Source organism: Episyrphus balteatus, chromosome 2 (genome assembly GCF_945859705.1).
Source record: "Episyrphus balteatus chromosome 2, idEpiBalt1.1, whole genome shotgun sequence".
Taxonomy (NCBI): domain Eukaryota; kingdom Metazoa; phylum Arthropoda; class Insecta; order Diptera; family Syrphidae; genus Episyrphus; species Episyrphus balteatus.
The window spans coordinates 75419099-75443008 of NC_079135.1; the positions used below are offsets into that span (position 1 = coordinate 75419099).

The 23910-nt window shown below is 29.5% G+C and overlaps 3 protein-coding genes across 3 annotated transcripts in view; 2 read left to right on the forward strand and 1 right to left on the reverse strand.

Annotated features, from left to right (window-relative positions):
* The window catches only part of LOC129910833 (protein yellow), a 119281-nt gene that overhangs the window by 52507 nt on the left and 42864 nt on the right, over positions 1 to 23910 (forward strand). The window lies entirely within an intron of this gene.
* On the forward strand, positions 13405 to 14003 carry LOC129909528 (putative nuclease HARBI1). The gene is made up of 2 exons (XM_055986602.1): positions 13405 to 13531; positions 13585 to 14003. Exons 1-2 carry the CDS (start codon positions 13405 to 13407, stop codon positions 14001 to 14003), a joined length of 546 nt encoding a protein of 181 aa, XP_055842577.1.
* LOC129909529 (uncharacterized) lies at positions 14212 to 15330 on the reverse strand. Its single transcript, XM_055986603.1, has 2 exons — positions 14824 to 15330; positions 14212 to 14760 (listed from the first exon to the last, which is right to left on the reverse strand). Exons 1-2 carry the CDS (start codon positions 15238 to 15240, stop codon positions 14212 to 14214), a joined length of 966 nt encoding a protein of 321 aa, XP_055842578.1. The 5' UTR covers positions 15241 to 15330.

Here is a 23910-nt window from a genome sequence, read left to right on the forward strand (position 1 = left end):
AAAAGTAGACATCCTATCGAAAATAGTTAAAAGGAAAAGTTGTAGATCGTAAAAGTGTCTACAACTTTTACTCAAATCATTTTTTTATATAACCTCAAAATATTGAAAAAATGCAAAAATACAATTTTTTTATTTTTTATTTTTATCTTTTACAAAAATGGTTGGATTTTAATAAAACTTGGTCAAAAATTACTTTGTTATATTTTGTATCTATTTAATTTTTTTTTGAGCAAAAAGTTAATTTTTGGATTTTTGACGAATTTAATTTGAAAAAAATAGCCTATTTTTCAAACTAAAAAGTTACCGAAAAAATTTTTGATTTTTGAAAAGTTTGGAATGAAATCATTTAGATTAAAACCAATTATTTAAGATTGGAAAAACTATACTTTTGTTTTAAAAAAATATTAAAGAAAATTGAAAAAAAAAAAACAAAAAAGAAAAACGATTTCGTAAATAACAGTAGCATTGGTGAGAAATAATTTTCCATAGAAACTTAATTATACTTTTCTCATGGCCTTTGGCCTTCTTAATTAGAATCTAGCATTTGAATAGCTCTAACGTAAAAAGTTTTTGAGATATTGAATTTTGAACGTCCAAAACACTATTTTTATGATGTTTTGCATGGTAATATCTCAAAAACGTGATGTGATAGAATTTTTTTGACTTCGGATTCTAGCTCAGCGCACAAAAAAACATTCGAAAAATATATTTTGATTTCTATAAAAAAACTTTTTGACTAGTGAAATTGCACAAGGCATTCGATTTTTTTTGCCCTGTTCGATTTCACTAGTCAAAAAGTTTTTTTTATAGAAATAAAAAAAAAAAAAAACCACGATTTTTGACACCCACCCCACTTTTTCGCCCACCCACCCCCTTTCCCACAATTTTTTTGTAGGCAATTTGTTTTTCCCCTTTCAAACACCATTTATCCTAAATTTTCCAACCACCCATATGCTGCTAATAATTTTTTTATTTCCAAAAATTTTATTGGCACTGGTCTATTTACCTTTTTTTATGCATACGGGCCAGTGTTGAGTCTTTTGATGTGAATATTTATAAAAAAAATAATTAATTTTACCCTTAAAAAATTTTAATAAAAACATACAACAGTCGGAAAAAGTATTTTAACAAAATGAACATTTTTCTAACTGATGAGAATAATCTGTAACGGTTAAACATAAAATAAGGAAGTTGACAGTTACTTATTAAGTATATTATGGTGAATCTCATGATGGTCAATGTCAGTCATGTAGTTGGTATTATGCTTCGAGGCTGCATTTTTTGTATAAAAAGTACTAATTTTTGAGGGAAAAAAGTATTTTGACAAACGTTTTTTTTCAACGTTGGTAAGGTAAGGTAATGCATTTTACGTGTTTCAAGCACGTATACAACTGACAGACTTGTTAAGGCCCCGATTTTTAAAAAAATTGGGAAAAACGGCGGAACTTAACATTGAAATTAGTGCATCTTCTGTTGCAAGTCATAATTTCTGTGTTTCTGTTAAAAAATCTGTGGTGAACTGAATTTATCGCGGGAAACCAAAAATTACCAAATATACAAACACAAAAATACAACAATTATACTATTCAAAATTTACCTCAAATGGATAAAAAATGAAAAAAATGCACTTAAAAAAACTGAAGCATTTTGAAGAATTCACTTTATCGCGGATTGACTCCAAAAAGTCTGAATTTGGAAATGCCATTCTTTCATCAAAAACTTTGTAAGCGAAAGTACCCTTTGCATTGAGCTCGAAGAAGACAATTTTACCATATGTAATTTGAGCTTATATAAACAAAATTTGCATATTGGCAAGGTAGATGATTTAAATGTTGAATGATAATTTTACATAATTGACCATGGATTTAGGTGGAAATCGATAAAAATAGCCGTCTTGTAATTTGCACTGAAGATGTTGTATTTATTTTGGTAAAGTAAGAATAAAGTCATACCTACAGAAAATACCTACTTGTTTCTTTGTTATGACAATGGTAAAGAAAATACTATTTTTTTTTTTGAAAAAACGCTCTTTTTTTGAACTTGCATAAAGTCTTTTAAGGAGACTAAAAATATCTTACATATACAATTTTTATTATTCGCCTACAAGTATACTCCAACATTCTATCCACAAATCAATTTGAATGTCTTTTCTTGAGTTTCCGTTTTTTACTCCTTAAAATATGCTATAAAAAGATTAAATTTGTTTGACAAATAGGGTGTGATTTTTATTTTATACTTCTTGAGACAAAAAGAAATTAATTAAATTTTCCATTACCAGAATTTATGCTGTCGTTATAGGTGTGTTCTTGATTTCTTGATTTACTTTGTTGAAAGTGGACTTACAAGGGCGTTTTCTTTATTATCGTTACTTGTGGTTACCCAGTGTATTTTAAAAAGCAAGACAAAAATTATAATTGACATTTGTTCGAAGGCGCTTTAAGGACTCAATGAGGAGAAAAGATGTGATTTATAAAAAAAGGAATCAGTTAAATTCAGGTTCAAAAAGTAGAACCATTTTTAAGTAAAATTGGTTGTTGCATTTGGCTCACAAATTTATTAAAATGCATGCATAAAACAACACATCAAAAACTAAATATTTTGGTATTTCAAACATAGGAATTTTTGACGTGATAACGTCTTATAAATCGATGAAACATGGCAGCCATTACTAAAAAGTGAAGCCATTTTCTAACGTTCCACTTGAAATTTTTAGCAGTGCGGCAAAAATTTCAATTCAAAATTAAAAATAAACTATTAGAGATACAAAAATGTTCTATAGCTTATTTGAAAGATAATAACCTAAAGTTAAATAAATTTGAAGGATTTTAGAAAATTCAATCTTTTAATAGTGTAAATAGGGGTAAAACATATTTCAAAAAATTGGCTCTTTTCTTAACGCGACAATGTAAAGAGTTGTATTTTTTTTTATCATTTTATCAATAGATAAATTTATTGCAAGACTGACAATGGTATTGAAAAAATTCTAAAAAAATTCAAAACCAAGCTATTAATGGTTTTCTAAAACAAAAACATGATAGGTAGACCTTTGACAAAGTAGTGATTATAGGTAGGGTAATTTTTTTTAGACAATTTGAAAAACGTCATTCCAAAGATAATAAAAAAAAAAATTTGGGGTCTGATACGGATTTTTTTTAAGTCTTTGCGTTTCTAAATAAGAATTTTCGAAAAACACCTACTTATTTTGGTATTTCAAAATGGTTTTTGACCGAATAACGGAAAAAACAAGTTTTTTTGTCCCAAGTGTTTTGTCCTTTTTTAACCGTTTCTTGTTTTTATCTTCTTTTCTTCAACAGATAAAGAAATGAAATTTATATTATTATAGATAGATAATAGACAGGACTATATCTGTGCAAAATCTGGGATCGGGTCAAAATTCTGGCTTCAAAATTCTGCTTTTCAAAATTTTGCTTTTTTAACGAAAATTCTGTTTTTCAAAATTCTGCTTTTTTTCTATTCTGCTTTTCAAAAGTCTGCTTTTTAAAATTCTGCTTTTCAAAATTCTGCCAGCATTATACTTAAACAAAAAAATTCTGCCAATTCTGTTTTTTTTTTATAGCATATGTGCTGACTAAAGAAAAATACACCTCATTAATGTAATTCAACATTGGTACTTTCCTAACTTTTTTTGTTTAAGTGTCGAAAATATTTTTTAAAATGCATAGACTGACTTTCTTTCGAATAAAATCTATAACTTATTAGAACCGATGTTGTTTGATACAAAACATTCCCTTTCTTATTTAAGGGGGGAAATCCCTCTGGAATTTTTTATTTTTGCATTATTTTTTTTTTGCGTAATAAATTTATTTATCAACCGAAGAAACTATTTTCAGTGGTCTTAGCCTTAAATGAAGCCTCAAAAGTGCCTAGATAGTCCCGAAACCAATGCGCTCCGAACCTACTATAGTACGAAAACGAAAACTTTAAACGCATTTTTTTCGAAACTAGTTTTTTTTCGCGCCGTGCAATGTAACTCAAAAACTAATGAAGCTATCGACTTGAAATTTGAAGCAAATTACTCCTTAACTTATTGGCCACAACATGAACCTAAAAGTTGAATAAAATTTGTACAGTAAATATTTTTTTTAACTACTTCTTTGTAAAAAAAACATGGTTTTTTTCGTTTTTTTTATTTCTAATTTTTATTTTTCATTAAAAAAAAATAAATTTAGGTTCATGCAATGCGTATTAATATCATCTAACGGAAAAAAATTTCTTTTTTGATTTAATATGATTTCCTGGACCTGTGCATTGCACGGCGTAAACTAGAGGCGTCAACTTTGAAAGGCTCCAGAGCCGCCATTTTGTTATTTTTTCATTTCAAACAAAATTTTTTCAATACTTAATAATGTCAGTAATATCTTGTCTTTTTCCAAATTTCAATAAGTGCTTTCAGTTTTTCATAAAAAAATATTGAAAAAGGTGTCGTCCAGAGGGATTTCCCCCCTTAAATTTTTGATTATTCATCTTTATTTGATAAATAAAAAAAAATTTGAATTATTTTCGGGAATGTTTAGTATTAAAACAAAAATTAATATGCATTCAAAGAATGACAAATTATGTAGGTAAGTAATCAAATAAGCAGACAATTTATCAAGAAGATGATTTTACAGAATTTTGCAAAAAATTAAAAAAGGGTTTGGAAAATGTTAAAAAGCGCGCGCTTTTTAACATTTTCCAAACCCTTTTTAATTTTTTGCAGAATTTTGAAAAACAGAATTTTGAAAAGCAGAATTTTGAAAAACAGAATTTTGAAAAACAGAATTTTGAAAAGCAGAATTTTGAAAGCAGAATTTTGTTAAGCAGAATTTTGAAAGCAGAATTTTGACAAAAGAATTTTGACCCCGGCAGAATTTTGACCCCAACCCGCAAAATCTTAATCAATTTTGTAGTCACAATTTTGAGATAACGGTAAAATAAAGTTTTATTATTCAACAGGTTCTATCTTTTGATCTAGAGGAAATACAAATTTGATTTAACTTTATTGAGCATCATTTGATTGAAACGTCATATGAAAGGTGAAATTAAAAGCTTTTACATGATATAAAATTTTTGGGAGCGGGTCATAATTCTGCTTGTCAAAATTCTGTACGACAAAATTCTGTGGGGTCAAAATACTGTAATACCATAATTCTGTACGTCATTATTCTGTAAATACAAAATTCTGTACGTCAAAATACTGTATCAACAAAATACTGACATGCAAAATTCTGTTTTGTAAAATTCTGTACGGCAAAATAGGCAAAATAGTGCGCGCGCACTTTTTTACATTATCAAAACGATATTTTTTTACAGCATTTTTACAGAATTTTGATTTACAGAATTTTGATGTACAGAATTTTGAAAAACAGTATTTTGACCAACCAGAATTTTGCTATACAGAATTTTGACTTTCAGAATTTTGTTCCTACAGCATTTTGCACATACAGAATTTTGACATACAGTATTTTGGCATACAGTATTTTGAATACAGAATTTTGCAACATACAGAATTTCGAACCCAACCCAAAATTTTTTATAGGTTGTCTAAAAAAAATTGATTCAATAGCGTGAGAACATAAAATTATATGTTTTTTTTTTTTGCTTTTTTTGATGAAAATTGATCGAATTCAGAAAATTCTAGCTCTTTTTGGAGATGCCTAATAGAAATGATCAATATACATATTTTGATCTGAAGCAATAAGCTTTCAGATGGTATAAAATTTATTATAGGTTGTTTTATCAAAAAATTAATTTTTGGGTGATGGAAATGATTTTATCACTTTTTTCATAAGAAATGATTGTTTTTAATAAATTATTTTAATACTTTTTGCGCATTGTACAAATTTAAAAACAGTTTTATTATTTAGAAGAAATATTTGGATTTTTAATGGTTTAATTTTTTAATTACCGAATAATAGCTAAATCAATGTGGTTTTCATTGATTTCACGTTGTTTTATGGTGGCTTTTCCCTCAGTGTCGAACGAATGGATTTTGTATCTGGCATAGCCGTATTTAGGGGGGGGGGGAGGGGTTTGGGTGTGATAGAATTTTTCTGAGTTCGGATTCGAGCTCAGCACATAAAAAACCTTTAGAAAAGTATATCTTGGTTTCTGTAACAAAAACCTTGTTGGCCATACTCAAAATAAAAAAAATGCGATTATACTTTTGCAATGGAAGTAAAACTTGTTTTTATTTCTAAAAATTATAAGAGAAAGTAGCGGGACATTTTGTTATTTTCAATATTCTTGTTTTTTGATCCCCTTTAACAAAAAAAATAGTAGGGTATGGCTGCAATACTCGGTTTTATATAAATAGCATTTTTATATGGTGCGATTATACTTTTTCAAAGCACTGTATTTACAACATTTCGTTATCCTTTTGTTTTAAATTATAAAATTAAACAATTTCAGTTTATTGTTAAATTTCAAAGTGAAGTATAACACTGATCAACAAAATTAAACTTCTTTTTTGTTACAGAGACCAGGGTATACTCTTCTATAGGTTTTTTGTGTGCTGAGCTCGAAACCGAAGTCAGAAAAATTCGATCACATCACGTTTTTGAGATATTCCCGTTAGAAAATCGAAAATGCAGCTTTTTACCAGTTTTCAGGGTTATTTTTTAGCGTTTACTTATTTTTTTTTAAATTGAATTTGTAACAGTTTCTAAAAGAATTAAGTTTTGTCTCTCTAAATCCGTTTAAATCTTTTAAATATCTATTTTCTTCCTCGAGAAATCATAACTTGAAATCAAAGTGTTTGGGCATCTCATATTTATTTGCTTTTAATAGCAAATATCGAAAAGTTCTGTACCTATCGCTTTCAAATTTTGACACAATTCTTTTAGAAACTGTTACAAATTTAATTTAAAAAAAATAAGTAAACGCTAAAAAATAACTTTGAAAACTGGTAAAAATCGGCATTTTCGATTTTCTAACGAGAATATCTCCAAAACGTGATGTGATAGAATTTTTCTGACTTCGGATTCGAGCTCAGCCTATAGAAAAGTATACCCTGGTTTCTGTAACAAAAACCTTGTTGACCAGTGTAATTAGCTCATGTCAAACAACTTGTATTATTTAAAATTTTGGTTCTTAAGTATTGCTAATTTCATTTAGAACTCAATAGATAGAATGTACCTGTCAATTTTCTGCTACAAAATTTCAGTGCAAGAAAAAGTCCATTTTTCAATGATTTATATATTAAATTGTACGAAATCATTTTTTTTATAAAGCCTTAGAATGGTTAAAATTTGTTTCTTAAAAAAAATTTTATCACTCTTTGTACCTACAGAACTAGAGATGCCGCTGAATATTCGGCCATTTTTAAATTCGTTTACCGTAAGCAGGGCTTTTTTTAAACTTTTAACTACGAATTCCTCTCCTAAAAAATACTTAAAAAGGATATTGGCAAATTTTTCGCTTCTACACAGTTCAAATGACTATTTGATTTAGCGGGATTTAGAATCGACTGCAGTTACATATAGTTGATACAAAGTATTGTGATTTCTAAAAAAAATTTTGTTTGGTCTGAGCTAACCCCCCCCCCCCCCCCCCCCCCGAAATGAAATCCTAGCTACGGCTAGGATATCTGGTACAAACAATTTATGGTGCAGTCACAATTCTATGTTATAACTTATTAGTTCTTACCACGAAATCCGATTAAGTCTGCCATTTGAGTAAATGATGAAAAATTAGTTTCTTTTCTAGGTTCTAGTATCTACTAGTTTTATTTGACAAACGATCTTATGTTGCAAAAACAAATGTAACAAATTATTAAAAGTGATTGCAAAATATGCCAATGACTCTTTTCAGTTTTTTTTTTTTATTATTTTAAAGCATCAGAAAAAAATACTTCACAAAATTTGACATAGGTATCATTTCATGACATTCTGTCAACACTTTTTTGACATTTTAATTGACAGTTTAATTGAAAGATCTTGTCAGGCGTTGATTTTTACACTTGACTTGAACATCGCAATTCACAACACTCTTATCCTCAATGGTTAGGTATAATATCCGGTTTAAAATAGTGAAGACATTAAAATGAATCAATGCTAGCAATAAATTTTATATGCTAACTAGTTTTTGGAATAGCCACAAGCAATTTTCTGATTAATGTGATCAATTAAAGACATTGTAACACACTTTAATTGCCAAGTGCACTATCAGTAGCAACACCCAACGCAAAAGTGCTTCATTCATGATATATTAATTTATCAATAACAGCGGGAGCGTTGTATTTAAGCCAGTTTTATCTTGTCAAAACATTGTTTGATTTTACGGTCAAATTACTAGCATGTGAATGAAGATGTGTTTAGATTAATTAATAAAAATTTAATAAATATTATCTAAATGTTTGAATTTATATTTGAAGGGCACAAGAAATTTGGGTCAGAAATGCTGTAATATACTCGACCAGTCTGAAGCGTTTTTTTTTTACTTCGATGCATTAATTTTTTTGATATTAATTTTATATTTCTCTTTAGCAAAGTGCATTATAAGTTATTTGTACCATTATATTGGCCTTGTATCCATTTAATAGATTGAAACTAATTGCAACTCTCTAAAAGTTAACAAAAAAAAAAGCAAATTTGTATAATATTAAGATTTATTGAACCAACCTTAATATACTTCTGTTTCTTGTACAAAAAAAAAGGAAGTATACATTGAACTATTAACATGATGATTAAGAAATAGCAATCGTATTCTCAATTCAAGGAAATGCCAAAACACAAAATCCCGGCTAACTGAAATTTTAACAACAACCCACTTAGCCAAAGGCATCATTTACACTGTATGACGTCTGCTATTTAAACCATTTTTGCTTGGTTATTAACTTCACTTGACTCGTTTAATCTAAGAGTTGTGTTTTAATTTGCACTGGACCATGGACGTGTAATTTTTTCCGCAGATTTATTTTTTTTTTCTGATGAAAAGTGTGTGTTATCATAAAGAGAGTTAACTTGTCAATCATGGCTATTATAAAGTGAATGCTATGTAATTTTGAGGCGTTAATTTCTAAGACAAGTTTGTACAGGTACCTATGTTAAAGAAAATGCTTATTATAAACGGTATCAATTTTTAAAATATGTGTTAATGTTGCAGTTTTACAAGATAAAAAAAAAAAAAGAAACCTTTTTGTTTCAATGATCAAACTTGCGTGAGAAGCAATTCAAAATGAGAAAAATGATTTAATGATTATTTGTTTTTTTTTTTTTTTCATGATTAATAATAATTTGAAATTAATGTTCGGTGATTTGATAATTTAAAGGTTAAGGTCTTGGAACCCTAGCTTTAGGCTTCAAAACTAAATTACGTAATAATAAAAATAATAAAGAGAAGTTAAATTTTCGACTTCTCACGTATGCGGAAAATTACTAAATTTGAGAAAAGTTTTTTTTACAACTTGTAACAAAAACAGATGCACGATGTAAATACGTCAAAAAAAAAATAGTAAGAACCTAATAGGTTAAATCTTTGAAGAGAAAAGTCAAAATCCAGAAAACGGTTCGAAAAATAGTGTTTTTTATTAAAAAAAAAGGACTATTTTAGGAAGGTTACGAGCCATTTTTGAAAAAAAAAAACATTTTAGTCAAGTACCTATCGATAATTTCGGTCCTAATAAATTGATATTTCTCTCTATCTTCGCAAGCAACAACAAAAATATTTGAGTGAGCTCGTAAATATCTGACCACTCGGTTTTGGTACTCCCAAGTTTTCATGATCATGACTTTCTTCCTAGCCTCTAAATATCAAAGATATTTGATATCTATGTGTTAAGGCCCATTGTATTGAGAATATGTTAGATGAAATTAACAGAGAAATATCGATTAGAAATAATTTATTCGTAACTTCAAATTCTGAAAACTATAGCAAAAATGAATAACAGTATGCGAAACTATGCAACAATGAAGCATACACTAATTGGCATTCAAAGTTTCATCTCAAAACAAACCACTAGGTATATCAAACTACGCGGATGTGCCGGAACCGGTAGTTAAAGCATTTTGAAGCAAATATCATTGATAGCTGTGGGTGAATAAATTATTACAAAAAGCATGATATATAGACATTTCAAAGAAATTGATGGAAATGCAAGTTTCATGTTTGATCTAAATCAAAAAGGAAGGAGAACATACATAGTACATACATACATTAGACAGTGAAAATGAAAATTGGTGGCTTTCATTATGATAGCGTGATTATTAGGTACATATTATTCCAAGAAAATTCCACAGCTTTTGCTTTTGTAAAACTTAATCTGTAATTCATGATTTACAACGAGATATAAAATAAATATACTTTGCATACTTATTGGAACATTCTACATAATTATTTCTTATTTCGTGACCTTTTTGAGTAGGTACAATAAATTTTACTATCTTTTGTATTTTCTAATGCTTAGTTCGTACCAGTCGACATTTTAAATATTTATTTTGAAGCAGGGTATATTCATACCTGAAACGTCGATTGGTACGAACTAAGCATTAGAAAATACAAGAAAGACCTAAAAAGCCCACGAAATAGTAAAATTTATTTTACATAAATGTACCTACATAAGTGCTCAACTATTAAAAAAATTACACTGGTCAACAAAATTAAACTTTTTTTTTGTTACAGAAACCAAGGTATACTTTTCTATAGGATTTTGGTGTGCTGAGCTCAAATCCGAAGTCAAAAAAATTCTATCACATCACGTTTTTGAGATAATCCCGTTAAAAAAATCGAAAATGCCGCTTTTTACCAGTTTTCGAGATTATTTCTTAGCTTTTGGTTATTTGTTTTAAATAAATTTGTAACGGTTTCTAATAGAACTAAATCTTGTGTTTCTAAATCCGTTTAAATCTTTTAAAAATCTCTTATCTTCTTTGAGAAATCTAAAATTGAAATCAACGTGTTTGGTATATCTCATGTTTATTTACTTTTAATAATAAATCTCGAAATGTTCTTTGCCAATCGCTTTCAAATTTTGACACAACGTTCCATTTAGAATCTTGCAAGTTTTTATATTTGCGAAGGTGGTGAATCGCAGTGAGATACATCAAAGCGTGACCGTGTCAGATACTTATACTAAATAATTACTAGTGAGAAAAATATATAATTTTTTTTCTTGTTAAAAACAAGATAAGAACTTACTGGAATGTAAATGAAACGTTGTGTCAAAATTTGAAAGCGATTGGCAAAGAACATTTCGAGATTTATTATTAAAAGCAAAAAAATATGAGATATACCAAACACGTTGATTTCAATTTCAGATTTCTCAAAGAAGATAAGAGATTTTTAAAAGATTTAAACGGATTTAGAAAGACAAGATTTAGTTATATTAGAAACCGTTACAAATTTATTTAAAACAAATAACCAAAAGCTAAGAAATAATCTCGAAAACTGGTAAAAAAGCGGCATTTTCGATTTTCTAACGGGATTATCTCAAAAACGTGATGTGGTAGAATTGTTTTGACTTCGGATTCGAGCTCAGCACCCAAAAAACCTATAGAAAAGTATATCTTGGTGTCTGTAACAAAAACCTTGTTGACCAGTGTTATTATAATTTTGATTAGGTAATACGTAACCATGATGAACTGAACTTTTGGTAGTCTATCGGTGAAAAAAGTTGAGTTGGAAAATTAAATTGAAAGCTTCACTAAAGACACGCTCAAGTGATTGACATCAACCACTTGAAAGTATTATTTAAAAAAAAATATGTAGAATTTTTTTGTTTTTTTTGATAGATGAAAGTCAAAACTATTTTAAGTAGATTTTTACTTACATATTTGAAATTAATCTTATTGAGCATGTAAGGACCTATAATGCAACAATAACTGTCCAAAATTTGTGGGATAGTTATAAATTAACCTAATGGAAAATAAAAAACAGGTCACTAAAATAAATTAAACAATTAGAATAATAAGTCATCTTGTCACTCAATTTTATGGACTTACCGAAGTTTTTGAATTTAGTAGCCATGTATAGTATGTTCTTTGAGCTATGTATTGAATTGGAGGAACTCATGTTTTGTGAGGTATATCAACATCAATGTATCCCATAACTTTGATTAATGATGACGCTGCAACCGTCAAACTTTTTTAAAGAATCTTCTGAGTTTTTTTTTTCCAAATTAGTTTTTCTCCGACCATATTGAGATACAAAGTTCACATAGCCACCACTTTAGATACAGGTTCTGCTACTATTTTATTCAGGCATCCATTGTAAAAAAATTCTTACTAATTTTTTAGTAATTTTAATTATTTTTCTTACACTTCACTTACAACTTGACATACATACTTTGATGTTGCTGCTTCTAACTTGTCCGAATAAGTTGCATCGTCAAAACTTTTTGAGACAGAAACAATATGTTTGAGATTATTCATGATTTTTATTTTGAGCGATTATGAATTTTTTAAATTTTTTTTAGGAGTGTAAAAATCAGAAGTTTAGGGCCATTTGCTGATACGATACTTAAGAGTTTATGTTTGACATAAACCCTTAGGTACCACATATTGGTTTGCACCAAACCTAAACCTAAACATAAACTTCGATAAGTAGAACATTATTTATGTCTACGAAAAAGTAATACATAAAATATTTAGGTTTGACATAAGGGATTGAAGCGTTTTGAAAAATTATTTTTGAATATTTGGTTTTTTATAAATAAAAAAGGTTTTACAAGAAATCAAAAGAAAACGTAAATAAAAATGGATTTTGAAATTCTGGATGTGTTTGACGATGACATGGAAATCCTTGAAGTGATAGAAATTGGCATTCCTCGTCAAATATATGAGAGAAATGAATATTTTTCTTCATTTGATGAGCTTTCTTTTTACAAAAGATTCCGCTTAACAAAAGAAATAACCATTATGGTTTTGGAAAAAATAGAAATTTTGTTGGAGTGTCCATCAAACAGGTACAAGAAAGAGCAAAGTTAATTTAAATTTAAAATCATAAAAATAAATATATATTTGCGTTTTCAGAAACAATTCTATCGCTCCAATAAATCAACTTTTAGTCGCTTTGCGGTTTTTTGCAACAGGAAACCATCTTTTAAGCATTGCTGATTTTGGTGGAATGCATGTCTCAACAGTTTCAAGGATAGTTTTAAAAGTTTCTAGAGCCCTAGCTAGACTTGGAAATGAATATATCAAATTTTCAGAAAACGAAGCCGATATTTTGAAAACTAAGAAAGAATTTTTTGCAATAGCATCGTTCCCAAATGTTGTTGGTGCCATTGACGGTACTCATGTTAAAATTCAATCTCCCGGTAGATACTTTTTTTCAAATTATTTTGAAACTGTTTTCAAATACATAAATATGTATGTAAATGTATTTAAAGTTGGACCTGATGCAGAAGTTTTTCGAAACAGAAAAGGCTACTTTTCTATAAACGTCCAGGCAGTTTGCAATGCCAAAATGATATTCACCAATGTGGTGGCAAGGTGGCCAGGATCTAGCCATGATGCAACGATATTCAATTGTTGCAAAGTTAAAAATATCATGGAAAGACAGTCTGGCTTGTACTCAGATTGTTTTATTTTGGGTACGTCCAAAAAAAATGTTCGTATTTGTATGAATATTATATTTTGTTAATAGGTGATTCAGCGTATCCTCAAAAATCTTATTTAATGACGCCACTCCTCAATCCAAATGGTACAGCGGAGCAGTTATACAATGAATCGCAAATTCGTTCCAGAGGTGTAATTGAAAAAGCGTTTGGCATTTTAAAGCGAAGATTTCCCATACTGGCATACGGTGCCCGTTTGAAGTTAAGTACTGTCTTAACTATTATAATTGCAACTTGCACCTTGCACAACATTCTAAGGCAAAACAACATACTCGAAGACCCTCCTGAAAGCTTAGACTTTAATAATGAAGACCTAGAACGTGTTATTAATGCAGGGCAAATAGATGTTGATCACTCTTCCCGACAAAACAATGCAAGAACGAATTCTTCAAATCTTAACATGCAGAAACGTATGAATTTGATAAATGATTACTTTGGACGTTTGTAACTATTTAATCACTGTTGAAGGGCAAAATAAAACGCATATTTATTTAAAAAGAGATTGTTTTTTTAATAATTCATACACAGAAACAATAAAATCTTTAAAAACAACAAACATACAAAATTAAAATTCAGAAAATACCTATGTACATACATACAAACATTTGTATGGACAAAATAAAAACATGCATAAAGGTAGGTTCTGCGACTATTGTTTAGTTTTGGCTGATCTCATCAAAATAAACTTCAATTTCCTTTAAAACATTTTGGGCATCCTTGGCGGTGCAGCTTTCTTTTTTAATCTTTTTCAAAAGTTCAGTCTTAATTTGAATATCTAGCTCCATGGATTTTTTCTTCAGCTCATGCTCGATATTTCGTTGGTACTTGTTGTCAAAGGCTTCTTCTTTCAGAGTATCGTACTGCAACTTGGCAAGTTCTATTTTAATTCTTGATAGTTCAGTATACTGCTCTGTTATTTTAGTGTTTGGTACACTTGAAGCAACGGGTCTTTTTTTAGACATCCAAGGTGTATTTATCTCTTGGTTAATGCTTTCAAAAGATTTTTTAAAACCTTTTGACATAATCACTTTTGGTGTTTTTTCTTTTTCAACATCCTCACCGGAAATACTTTGTTCATTAGCCTCACTTAATTTGGGATCACAAGTTGATTGTATTGGGGGTTTCAGTTTGGGATTTATACCTTTTTTTAACATAGACGGTTTATAACTGCTCCAGTCGTTGTTTTGGTTTGGGTTGTTATCAATCTAAAATCAAATTATGTTGTCTTTTATCAATAAGAAAATTAATTAAATTCCATTTTAAATTACATTTTCACTTCGTTCATTCGATTGGCTATCTCCATCAAACTCGTTCTCCAAACCATGAACCGTTTTTGGATTCATAATGGAGATAGCAAGTTCGAAATTTGGGTCCGTTGGTTTGAACTGCTTTCCACCTCCAGTTTGCAAACATGAAAATTTTTCTTGAGCAGCTTCCTTCCTGGTTTCCCCTTTGTAGTTTGCATAGAACCGTTTAAGTGATTCGCCACTTCTATAGCAGGAAGCTCCGGATTGACTGTTGAAATTTGTTTCGATACGTAGCCAAGCACTTTCTTTATCCTTCCAAGTTGCAGCATCCGTTTTTTTATTTTCTATTACTCCTCTTTCTTCATACACACAATGAAGGAGCAATGATTTTTCACTCGATGAAAAGTTAGGATTTCTTTTTTTAATTTTTTGCGACATTTTTTCTCAAAAACACAATAAAACAAAAAAAATCAAACATTCACCGATAAATTTTCTTGCAAAAATTTTAAATTTGACATATCGCATTTTTCAAAGTGAACTTAGATGTATTTCAAATCTCTTTCTTAGCTATGATCGACATAAATTTTTATGTGCAACACAAATAGATTTGTGTATAACATAAAAGTTATGTGGAACCTGGCTATTAACTGGATTTATGTTTCGAATCAGCAAACGGGCCTTAGTTTCCTAGAAACAGTGATGATTTTAAAAGTATTTCAAAGTAATAGACCGGGCGGCGGCTGCAGAAACGCTCAACTCATCGAGCTAAAGAAAAATTCACTTTTGTAGCAAAAGATGACTCTGAGTAACTTCGAAAACCAGAGGTCCTCCCGTCCGCATCCTGGCAGGATTGGCGTAGCAGGGTGAAATCGGGTGCATTTTTTAGGCACCCTTCAACTCATCGAGCTAAAGAAAAAAATTGCCATGGTGGTCTTAGACTCAATTAGTGTATCAAAAAACCACAGGTCTTCCTTTCGGTAACCTGGCAGGAGTGGCGGTAGGGCGCATCAAAGTGGTCGATTTTTAGGGCCCTCCTAACTCATCGAGCTAAAAGATGAAATTGGTGTCAAATGAAAGGTAGAAATGTCTTCTTTAATAATTCAGAGGTCTTCCTGGCCAAATCTTGGCAGTTTCTGCACGCGAACAGCTTTAAGGTTGGAAACGATGAAAATGAGTTTTTTGTTAAAATCTTGTTTTGTTACCAAATCAAAGATAACAACATGAATTTACTAAATCCATAAAAAAAATTAGGAATAGATTAAAAATTTCTAAAAATAGGCCATTAGAATGTCAAAAAATACCTATATTTTTAAGCAATTAATCAAAAAGTATGCTCTGCATTTTTATAGTTATCAAACTTAAGTATGAAAAAGATGCCAAATCGAAGGTTAGAATGTCTACTTTTATATTTCATAGGTCTTCCAAGCCAAAGCTTGGCAATTTGGTCACGTAGACCATTTTAAGACCCGATACTACTAACCCGATTTGATTTTTTTTCTGTGTTGACCGACTGTGGGCCCTGGACTTGTAGAGCTAAGGGATGAAATTGGTAAAAATCGAAAGGATGGAGCTTCTTCTTATATAATTCAGAGGTCTGCCAAACCAAAAGTTGGTAGTTTGACCACGCAGTCTATATTAAGGTATACTCGGTTTTCTTTTTTTTTTGTGTTGCCCTTTTGTGCACGCGTCGAACCATCGAGATAGGTAAAAAACGAAATTGGTACCAAACGAAAGGTAAGAACGTCCTCTTTCGTGATTCAGAGGTCTTCCAAGCCAAAACTTGGCAGTTTGGCCAAGCGGGCAATTATAAGGTTGCAACCTTTTTTCTTTCTGGTTTTTTTTCTATGTTGACGCGGTTGGGCGCGCGTCGAACCATTGAGGTAGTTAAAAGACGAAATTGGTACCAAACAAAAGGTTAGATGGTCCTCTTTCGTGATTCAGTGGTCTTCCAAGCCAAAACTTGGCAGTTTAGTCATACCTGCAATTATAAGGTTGCAACATTTTTTTTTTCTCTTTTTTTTCTATGTTGACGCGGGTGGGCGCGCGTCGATCCATCGAGATAGTTAAAAGACCAAAGTGGTACCAAACATAGGGTTGGAATGTCTTCTTACATATTACAGAGGGCTTCCAAGCCAAATTTTGGCAGTTTCTTTACGCATCCTATTTTAAGTTGGGAACCTATTATTATCGCGATTTGGCTTGTTTTTTGCTGTGTTAACCGACAGGTGGACCCCATTTTATTTTTTCTTTTACTGCCTGTGTTCAGCGCTTGTGGTGTAGGGCTCCTGAAACCATTGAGCTAACGGAAAAGATATTTTCTTAAAGATTAAAAAAAGAAAAAAAGATCATTGATCTAATTTCCTGACCAAATGCAGTTTTAATGTCTAAACCTTAAACGAATTCCGTACTAGCGAACAATTAGTGGGAAACATACCTATATAGGGTAGGATGGTATAAGAGTGCGCGGTTGATAAGAGTGCGCAAAGCGATTTTCTACTGTTTGAAAGGGAATATTGAACTGAATGCACTTATTTTGGAAAGATCTAAGTGAGTTTGATCTACTGTCAAAAATTCATGCAAATGTGTTTGTAAACAGAGGTGCTAGTTAAGTTTAAGTTTTTTAGCACTTTTTTTTCCAATTTTTCTTGCCAAACAACTTAATTTTCCGCTTAACAACAAAAAATAACAATAAACAAAGTATGGGACATTGAAAAGTCGACAAAAAGAAACATTTGAGGAACACGTAAGATTGGTCATAAAGTGGATTGTGAAATACATATATATTCTTCGATTACATGTCTGACCGTGTAAAAGTGCGCACCATGATGATGTATAAGAGTGCGCGGGTTATAAGAGCAGTAAATGCTATCCAAGGCTTCAAAATAACTGGCATTTGTCCATATACCAGCAAACAGCAGCTAGAAAAAGCAATTCCAACCAAAAAGAAACCAAATACAAGTTTTACAAAAAACAAGCGAATGAAAGTAACTAGAAATTGTTGAAATTTTCTCATAACCATTAATCGGAGACTAAATAGAATGTTCCTTTTGCAGGGAGTGATAGGTCGATAAATACTCTGTTTATTTAAAGATAGGCAATTTTATTTGCGACTTTTGTGCGAACTTACACCTGTACGCAGCTGCGCATTCTTACAAACTAAGCCGCGCACTCTTACACAATAGTTTGTATAAGAGTGCGCAAATGACCTAATGTGGTATTTTGCTTATAACTTTTGAATTAATACATTTTTGTTACCAGTTTTAAGTTTTTTTCGTTGCTTTGATTATAAACTAAAACCTATATGTATATAAAAAAGTAGTTAAATTCTTTTTGTTACTGTTTACTCAAGTAGCACACTGGTGAATAAATTGGTGTAAATTCATTAATTTTGGTGTAAAATTGAGGAAATTGAAAAAATATGGTGTATTTCTCAAAATTACTGGTATAAAAATTATACCACTGTCTTTTCTGTAAAAAATTTCAACATTTTTTTAAGATTCCGTGCAAAAAATACACCGATATTCAGTTGTTTTTATAATATACCATTAATGGTGTATAAAATTATTCGATTCTGAAATCAACCAAAACGGTACATTTTGTAAACCAAAACGGTACATTTTGTAAACTCTCTTTGGTGTAGAAAGCACACCCTGTGGACATAAAATTCACCAGAATGCATAAGTAGGAGACGACATATTTTTCAATGGCCGCCATTTAAAAAAAGTAGACAGCAATTAATTAGTTTTCTATAATAGTATATTTATCGACCTAATTATCCCGCAATTTGGTTTTTTCTATGCGATTTATTATATTATAAAAGAACTCTTCTAAAAAAAATGTAAAAACAACAAAAAAAATAAAATTTTTGAAAAACTGATTTTTAAAATCGAACAAAAAAATCATTAATTCACTGATATTTTTGAGGCGCTCGATTTTTAGAGGGGGTAGTATGTAAAATTAGTAGACAGAATGTGTTTCGTTTTAAAATTAGGCAAACAAATTCATATTTAACCATTAGTTTCTTATGGCAATATTATGAAAGTGAATAAAAATTCATTTACATTTATTTCATGACAAATGGTGTGAATTAGAATTCATCACACTGTTTGAGGTAAAAAATAAACTTTGGTTCAAATTTTAAATCAGAATAATTTAAATGGTGTATTTTATCCGTAGATTTTTTGTGTATTCTTCAATTTCAAAGGGATAATTTTCACCAAAAACCAGATCATTTAATATACCACTAGCGCCATTTATACACCAAAATCGGTATATTTTTTTAACCACCGGAGTTTATTATATACGAGAAAATGGTGTATTTTTTATATTCAAAATGCATATCACGAAAGTGCAAAAAATACACCAAATATTTTGGTGTATTTTAGACTTTTGTGCTACTTGAGTATTTGGTGTTTTGTCTAAAATGCGCACACTTATACCACCTTACCCTAATGTAGATAAGTAACAAGTGGAAGTCAAATCTCTCCAGGAAATGCGGAGATAATCGGCGATATTCAAGAAAGTGCGCTACAAGAAGTAGAAAAAGCAGCTCCATGGTTGCATCTTTTGTGATGAGAAGATTATGGGAGGAAAGAATGTGCTTTTAACATGTTAAGTCCTTTCCGCCAAGCGCCTAAATCGTGAATTATGGACAACATTTTCTTGCAATTTTTTCTATATTGAGAAAAAGGATCAATGTAATATAATTGGGTGTAAAGTACAGAGCATTTCCTTTTCCTATCTCCGGAACTCAAATACTCAGACTTCGTGCAGTTTTCATTATGATGTAATTAAAAACGTTAATTATGTGTATATCTTCGGTACGCCTTCATTTAGAAAGTCTTACATCAGTTGCATTTCTGTGTCGAAAAGAAATACAAAAATCCATTTTAATGCTTTGCAACTGTATGGTATTGCATAAATTTGCGACTAATAATATCAATGTCATCCGAGATTAAAATCTCAGCTGCCTCACTTGCTGTACTATTCATTTAGATCATTTAAAGCTTAATTTATTGTGCCAATAATTGCAACTACTTTAACTTGCCACCAGAAAATATAATCAATTTCAAATCATTCAGAGTTACCCAGGCTATGATTTCCATTGAAATCTGTTCATATTTTATGGATTTTCTATACAGTAAGCTAATTGATTTGGCAAATTATCTTCCTCATTAAAGCCTACTCTAGCTGTTCGATAACCATCAACAAGCATACAATATTAAATTAATGTTTATGTACCAATGTCCTGCTGATATATAAAAAAAACTTGTATGTATTTGCATTTCTAACTTCGATCTAAAAAAAAAATTCAAGTTTTTTAAGTCATAAATTTTGTTTTGACATAATTGAAAGACAATTAAAAAAAAAAAGTAAGCAAGAAAGAAAGAGTTTCTGCTAAATAGACAATTGGATTTATTATGGATAATCAGAGGGGACATGAACCATGGCATAGAGACCATAGACGATGAAGAAAAAAAAATAATTGCATCACCATTATCACAGTCTAGCTGTGGTTTGCTGTGCAGAAGGCGGTTGACTTGGTCTTGGCAGTCTTGGCACACGTTCGCGCATTACGATAATAATCTTATTTTTTTGTAAGTTTAACGGTAATCACGTTTCTCTTCGGAAACAGAGACTGGGAGACAAAAAGAAGTTGCCTTACCTGATGTGTAGAGAGAGACCCTGATTCAGAAAATCCAACATTTGCTTCCTTGAACTTGGAAATATTGTCGTCGATTGTTGTTAACATCTCCTAATGCCTATACAACACTATTGATGGTTTTTATATATTGAAAGTGAAGTCTAGCTGATTTTGTGTAAAAAGTGAATTCATTTTTTTGTTGTAATGTTGTTTTCTTCATTATCGATCAAAGCTAACAAGATTGCAAAGTTATAGACTTGAAGGCTATGGAAGAGCGTAACTCCTGTGTATGGAGGTTTGGGTTGTTGTATTAGGAAATTCAACCATCCATTGTGGATTTTTATCAACATCCTTGTTTTGTTTTTAAAGTTTTTTTTTGCCGCATGGGACATGGTAGGTATCAAAGTATTGGATTGATGTACCTACCTTGAGATTGTTTTTGTTTAGCTTGCTGAGTATTGTAACGTGTAAGATATTTGAACAAGCGCGATGCGGACGTTAAGATACCTACCTACCTGCTCATTACAGTACTGAATTCAATACATCGATGGATTTAAGGCAATGTCAAGGGTGTTTAATTCAATTGTGGTTGGATTACGAAATAAAAAAAAAAAAACAATCACCATAAAGTCGAGTCGTGTTTTTATACCTTTTTAGAGCAGTAGGTTTTGGTGGATACACTTGGATGATTTATTTCATAATAATAACCCATTTTTCAAGATGTCAGTCTTTAAACATTTTTGTTGTCAAGTTGAATAATAAATAATAATAATTTAAATTCATTTCGTAATGGTAGGAAGGTAGGTAGTGTACAGACAGTGTCTTAAAAATTTGGTACTTTAGTAAGCATTAATTCATAAACGATCGATATATTCAAATGATTTGAAGTTAATGTTGTGTTGGTATTGTTTATAGAACAATGATACATTTTTTTAATTGTTTGAATTATTTTTTTTTTATACAAAATATTTTTGCATTTTTTTTATATTTCTAGGCCATTTAGGTATGTATTTGTGCATTATTTATTGCAATATTTAGATGATTTTGAAATTTTTTTACTGCAACATCTTGCCATCTACTTATTGTTGTGATTTTTGTATTGAAGATCGGTTTTTTTTTAAGTCTTTTGTCTTTTCAATAAAATGTACCATTTACCTACCAGTTGGATCATAATTAAATTTAGACAAAACCCATTACCAAAACCGAATTGAAAAAAAATTAAGCTTGAAAAAAAAAATCAAAACACTTCAAAGTATCTAATTAAGCGGCTTCATGCTGTTCACAATAATAAACTAAACTAATATAAACAAATTGAACGAGTGGGTATAGTAGTATTTTCTTTCTTTACTTTATGGCTTATGAATTGACGAACTAATTAAGACATAATAATGGATTGAAATAAATTTTTGCTTGATAATAAAATATATATTGAAAAGGATTTTTATTGTACTTTTATTTTTGGTTAAAAAGAAAAAAAAAACGCAGTAAAAAGTATGAAATATGTACATTCGTAAATATTTCTTTCTGATATTTAAATTGAAATTTACAAACTATAAAATTTTATCGGATATTAAAATATGTTATAGTATTATATTTGTACATATTTGAATGTATTTAATGCATATTCAAAACGGAAAATTGAATTTTCTTGTTTTTTTTTAGTAGGTATACCTATAGAAAAATAATTTCTTCAAAACGGCTATAGATTCTATTAATTAATGGTACCTAATGCAAACTGATTAAACAAAATTAATTTATCTACATACCAAAAAATATTTTTTTCAAAGTGAAAAAAGTCTCTGTACTACCTGTTGACGAAATGTACTTGAAAGAGGCCCCAGAAATTATTATTTTGAAATTTTTTCAGAATAAGTAGTATGAGTGTTGACTCATAACTTCAAGCAATTTTAACTTAAACAGAAAATATTTTTTTTTACTTTTTTCCAAAAAAATTTAATTTTTCAATATCGAGCAGCATATTCTATATACGGTTAAAAATTCTGGAGTATTTTTTAATACAGCTCTTGTATTAAAGCAATTTTCAATACAAAAAATATTACAATTTAATACTTCCAAAATATTAAAATTATTTTTAATCTTTTTGGTATTAAATTTCAATATTTAAGTATTAAGTTTACTACTTGTAATACAAAAATTATTAAAAAATAATCTCCGTGGGTTAAATTCTAATCTTTTATTGAATTTTAATACCGCTGTATTGGATTTTAATATTTTTGTATTATATTTGAGTGTATTGTATTTCATTTTAATATAATTATATTACATTTTAATATAATTGTATTAAAATATAATACAAATTTATTAAAAACTAATATAAAAAGTATTAAATTGTAATACGAGAATATTAAATTTTAATCAAACGTCAGCAGCCACAGTACACATAATAAGGTTATTATATTCCGAACGTTGTCAAAATTTGTTTGTCAAAAATGGGCACCAATCTGTCAGGTCGGCCTTTAATATTTATATTTTAATCGCAGTAAACAGGAAATTTGTTTTAGTTTAAATTTATAAAGTGTCATTTGAAAAAATTATAAATTAAAAAATAACAAATTTTCTTCGTGTTTCCTTGCGAAAAACGGTGAATTATTGTAAACAAATTAGTCGTGTGCCTGGTTTTTCAGTTTTTGTGCGTTTTCCGTCACTAAATAAAAGAAATAAGATTAACGGTAGCTGACATTGGTTTGGAAGATATTACCTTTTATGTGTACTGTGGTCAGCAGAAGCCATATTAAAAATGAAAAAAATCCTTTGTTTGAGGTACCTTTTCTAAAAAAAAATTTAATTAAAATTTGCAAATTTTTACTAATTTGAAGGCGCTTTGTGTTTTTTCGAAGCAAAATACATACATTACAGATAAATTTTGATCGGCAATAAGATTTTACATGCCACAGTTTGTGAAACAGGTAAAATAGAGAAAATAATATCACCATTATTATATTATTTATGATTAATATATATTTTCAGTAATGAATTAAGAAAAAGAATATATTTTATTAACTTTAAATACATTTTGTATTTGTATTATCTTTTATTAAAATTATTAGAAATTAATATAAAAAGATTAAGTTTTAATATACAATAATTGAAATTTAATACATTTGGTTTTAAATTCTAATACATATAAACTGTATTATTTTTTAATACAACTGTATTATATTTTAATACATTTGGTATTAACTAAAAAATTTTAATATTTGTCTTGTATTAAATTTTAATACATTTCTGGTGTAGACCTATGTGTAACCCAAAAAGTATTGAAAAATACTCCAGAATTTTTAACCTTGTATACATTATTTTATTTTTCTTACATTTTTACATTCGGAAGCAGATATTTTCGGATCAAGGGCTCGAAACAAGTTTTGGTTTACAGATATGGGTTCACAATGAGCAGGCCTATCCATTTTGGTCAAAAAATTACAAATCTATTTTTTTAAGATTTT